Source organism: Sinocyclocheilus grahami, unplaced genomic scaffold, assembly GCF_001515645.1.
Source record: "Sinocyclocheilus grahami isolate Dianchi unplaced genomic scaffold, SAMN03320097.WGS_v1.1 scaffold135.1, whole genome shotgun sequence".
NCBI classification, from domain to species: domain Eukaryota; kingdom Metazoa; phylum Chordata; class Actinopteri; order Cypriniformes; family Cyprinidae; genus Sinocyclocheilus; species Sinocyclocheilus grahami.
Genome location: NW_015505314.1, coordinates 548,987 through 553,726, shown reverse-complemented (window position 1 = coordinate 553,726; position 4,740 = coordinate 548,987). Strand labels below are relative to the sequence as shown.

The window sequence follows — 4,740 nt, the reverse complement described above, 5'->3', positions numbered from 1 at the left end:
ATTTGGAATTTGGAATGAGGATAAAAAGACAAAAAACAAACAAACATGCAAATAAGTTCAAACATCCATTCAATATCTATTATTTCCTGAATATTACTGATCAAAAAGTAGGCTACTGTTCACATGCGTTTTACTAGTATATAGTATAGTAATATAGTAATAATTTAGCACTTTCTCCTGTTTTATTGTTGGTTTCCTCTTTTCTGATCATTTGGAATGACGATAAAAAGACAAAAAACAAACAAACATGCAAATAAATTCAAACATCAATTCAATATCTACTATTTCCTGAATATTATGAAATTCAAGATGGCCTGATGACGTCATAATATGCAAATTAGGCGAGTATATTTACACCCCACATAAACTTTCGGTCATGCCCAACATTTTTCTAATTTACAGTAGATCTCTATCTTTAAGCCCTTTCAAGCCACAAGCTTTTGAAATCTTGATGTCAAAATCTTGATGTCTTCCCAAAAATCCCTGGTGCCTAAAGGGTTCATGATAATGCAATGCTGTTGTAAGTGTTTGTTTTCTTGTGTTGAAATGAATTCCCAGCCAATTCGCTTGTTAGCACACGTTGAAATGGCCTCCTGGGCACATATGTGCTTCGTAGGTTGGTAGAAAGCTGAGCAGTCCTCAGTGTATCCTGTGATATATGAGGAGACAGGTAGGATTAGGGATGTATAATGAGAATATTAAGGTTGGTGACCCTCTTTCAGTTTGGGCTGTGAGTGTGTGGATAAAATAAGCTATTGTGTATTGGGAGTTTAAGGAGAGAAAGAGTAGAGATATCACTCCAATATAAGCATCTTGGTGTGAAGTGATGTGTGTGTGTGTGTGTGTGTGTGTGTGTGTGTGTGTGTGTGTGCGTCTGCGGATCAACACGCGCGCGTCACTCCTGGGGGCTTTACTGGTAAAGTTAACATTTGTTTGTGTTTCAGTAACGTTTAGGAATCCGTTAATCGCGGAGGATAATAATGATGCGTGTCTCTGAGCTGTGAAGTGATGTGTGTGTGTGTGTGTGTGTGTGTGTGTGTGTGTGTGTGTGTGTGTGTGTGTGGAGGTTGGGTGGATAGCAGAATAAGCCCATGGGACAACCTGATTCCACATCCAGCAGACACTAGATTACTGGCTGAAAACTATCCCATTTCCTGTCAGAAATTGAGGTTGGTTTGGTATGTATGCAAACAATATCATATAGTCCTTTGTGTCCTTAAAATAAATATATTGTGGCAATTCCATGATACACTGACGGTATGAGTTGGTAATGTACCATGGTACTGTAGTTACATGGTATTCCAACATACTTCCAACATAATTATCATAATACATATCCCATACCATTTGCATAGTACAATGTAGAAAACAGCCATGGTAATATCACAGTACTTTTTGGTACTTTTTTGTTAATGTGGTTTGTGTGATTTTTTTCCCCACAAACCAATTCAGTGCTAATCCCACCCCGCAGCAGATTCTACAGATTTCATTGGTCATGTAAATCACAGTGCTAATTGCCTACACAACACTGGAAGAATTACTAACCCCTAACCCCAACCTAAACCCTAACCTAGTATTTTGATAGATAGCATTACTGTTTGTCATTGAATCCATTACAGTTTAAACTGAATCTATAAAGTCTGAACTTTTCTCAATATGATTGAGTTGACAGATGAAATCGTCTGTAGGGTGGGGTTTGCACTGAACTGGTTTGGGGAGTGTGTGGTTCATGTTCGTTAGATAGTACTTTTTTGCCAGTGTTAGCCTTGGTTCCACTAATCTTTCTTACTCTAGTGCGTGAGTGTGTTTCCATTTGTGCTTCTTTCTTTTTTGGTTTGAATGTTTGGATGTAACTGTTTCCATATTTCCCCAGCAGATAGTCCCGCCCCCTGGGATGCTCACACTACAGCCTCCCCAAGTCTGTCGGAAGTAGCACCACCCCTCGACAGCTTACCTAATCCATCAGCTTCTTCTCATATGAACCCACCCACCGACCCACCTCATACATCGTCCTTGGAAGCAGTAGGTCCAGACTGTTCCCAGGGTCCTAGAGGCCCAGAGGATAAGGCTCTGGAGCAGGCCAGTGTGGGGAAGAGGTCAGCCCTGGCAGGTGGAGTTGGGGGTGGGACCAAGCAGAGGGAGGGTAGCAGGACCAACCGTCGCTCTAGTGGAGGGAAGAGCCAGCAACAAGACCTTGATGAACTTGTGGGAGAGCCCAAATCCCACAAAAGCAGCCGGGCGAAGTCCAAGGAGTGCAGGAGGGAGCGGAGCAACACACCATCTCGAAAGCGAGACTCGCCAAAAAAAACTTCTCCAAATGACACCAACATGAATGGGGGAAATGGATGCCTAGATGGTTGCAACAACCAACATGGAGCTCTGGTGCCATTCAAAGCCCTACCAAAGGAACCAGAGAAAGGGCAAATGAGTCGTCCCCGCCACAACTCCAAGACCAGCAGCAGTGCATCAGGCAGGAAGGCCACAGTATCCCCTGGGCCATGGAAGATCCCTGGTTCGGACAAGCTACCCAGTACCCTGTGCTCAGCCACCTCCACCATCAGCAGATAACATCTCATCAGAATCTCAGGCCCAAGTTTACACCTTACTTTTGGCCTTGACTTCTTTTGGCCAAGTTTTGGACCAATCTTTGGCCATGAACCGCCTTGCTTTGGGACTGGTTGGGCTTGGGCTTTTCTTGATTGCTTTTCACAGGCTTGCTCTACTTGGAAGAGATTGGTTTTAACCATGACGAGGTACCACCCTCCCACAATCCTCACTAAAGACCTTTCCATGCATTTCTAGACAGAGCATTTTTTATTTATATAAGTTATTTTAACAGATATGACACCCACCACCTTAAGAACTGGAAGCATTCACTCCAAAAATGGAACCACGGTGGAATGAGTGATGCATGTTGCGTGCAAAAAGAATCCCAGACTTGTTTAAACTTGGGGAAAAGCACTCAAGATTCAGAGATGTACATGCATAGAGAACCACTAACTCTTGAACCACCACTGGTGGCTACAGCAATTTTTATACGCTTTCATTAAAAAATGAAGAATACTGAAGGAGTTGCCTGATATATAGTTTTTGTGTATTTGAAGAATGAATATGATTAAAAAGATTCTTTATGAGCGGACACTCGACTATGGAACTCTGCCTTAAAGACTGACCTGCAGATGTCTGTATAAGGGTCGGTAAAATGAATATAGAAATAGGTATATTATATGATTGCATATATGTGAGACATATTGTAAATATGGTCTTTACACACCATTGTGAGCCCATACTGGAGTATTGATATCATACACAGTGTAAGAGTGTAATCTAGAATTCATTCCTACTCCACTTTAAGGTGCGTTCCCACTGACAGCGATATAAACTTGAGTGGTTGCTAATCGGTGTTACTACTCAACTTCAGTATAGAACTGTAACAGGAAACAGATCACATGACCTTCACTGTCTACACTGACATCGGTAGTTGAAGCCTCAAGTTCAAGATCAACGGCAACGGCAACGGTCGATTGTGTCTCTTAAAATCGCAAACTCTCATTGATGATTTATGACTACCAGTTGCTGCAAATCGCTGTCAGTGTGAGTACCCAATTTCTGAAGGAGCCACTGAGCTTTGACCTTCTCCTGACTCTCAATCTATTCTCCCTTTACGTGAGTACACGAACAAAGCAATTTGAGTCTGATGGTTTGGATGAAATATAGAATGGTTTGATTAGGGCAGAGTGCCTTATGACAGAGGTGTCCAATCCTGCTCCTGAAGAGCCACTATCCTGTAGAGCTTAGCTCCAATACTAATTAGACACATCTGAACCAGCTAATCAAAATATTGAGGATTGCTAGAAACGTCCAGGCAAGTGTGTTGGGGCAGGTTGGAGATACACTCTGCAGTACATTGGCCCTCAAGGAGCAGGAGTAGACACCCCTGCCTTATGCAGACCACTTGATGCTTTATTTGAGCTCTAAATCCTAGGCAACGACATCAAGACAAAAAGAAACCGTAGGCTGCTATTAATTCATTGGACTACTTGTTCCGTAGATACTGTGCAACAGTAATGCCAGAACTGAATGTGTATGTCATCACATCCCTCTCTCTGAATGCTGATTGGTGACTAGAGAGGCCGGTTTTTGTCCACAGTATAGATATATCAATATAATATTCAAAGCTATTTTCGTACATAGATAGAAATAGAGGTGAGAGTCTTCTAAAAGAAGTGCAGATATTTATTAATGATATCTCTGACAGGAGTTCAAATGTTTGTTGAGCACTTTGTCTTTAAGTAGACATGTATACATATAAAATGCAGTACTGGAAAGAGTATATGCTGTGCATCCATGATATTCATTGAATATTTCTGAGAAAGTTAATTCTCAAAATCCTGCTATGAAAATTAGTTTACTAGCATATCCCCATATAAAAGGTTGTGTGTTGGTAAGTCTCTATCACATGGATCATGTCAGGGCTTCAAGCAAATTGTGAAAGTACATGAAAAAGGTGCCCTGTTGAAAAAAACAGCATATGCTGGGTTAGGTATGTTTTGACGCTGGGATGCTGGTTTAAGCTGGTCCTTTTGCTGCATAAACCAGCAAAGGACCAGCATAAACCAGCAAAGGACCAGCATAAACCAGCAAAGGACCAGCATAAACCAGCAAAGGACCAGCATAAACCAGCAAAGGACCAGCATAAACCAGCAAAGGACCAGCTTAAACAAGCATCCCAGCGTCAAA

The 4,740-nt window shown here is 41.8% G+C and overlaps 1 protein-coding gene across 1 annotated transcript in view; it reads left to right on the top strand.

Moving 5' to 3' along the window:
* The window catches only part of LOC107590979 (membrane-associated guanylate kinase, WW and PDZ domain-containing protein 2-like), a 189,141-nt gene extending 184,637 nt beyond the window's left edge, over positions 1–4,504 (top strand). Inside the window, exon 21 of the mRNA XM_016279950.1 lies at positions 1,874–4,504. Coding sequence (XP_016135436.1) covers positions 1,874–2,568 — 695 coding nt within the window. The 3' untranslated portion in view covers positions 2,569–4,504. The remainder of the gene's footprint in view (positions 1–1,873) is intronic.
* Positions 4,505–4,740: the final 236 nt, after the last annotated feature.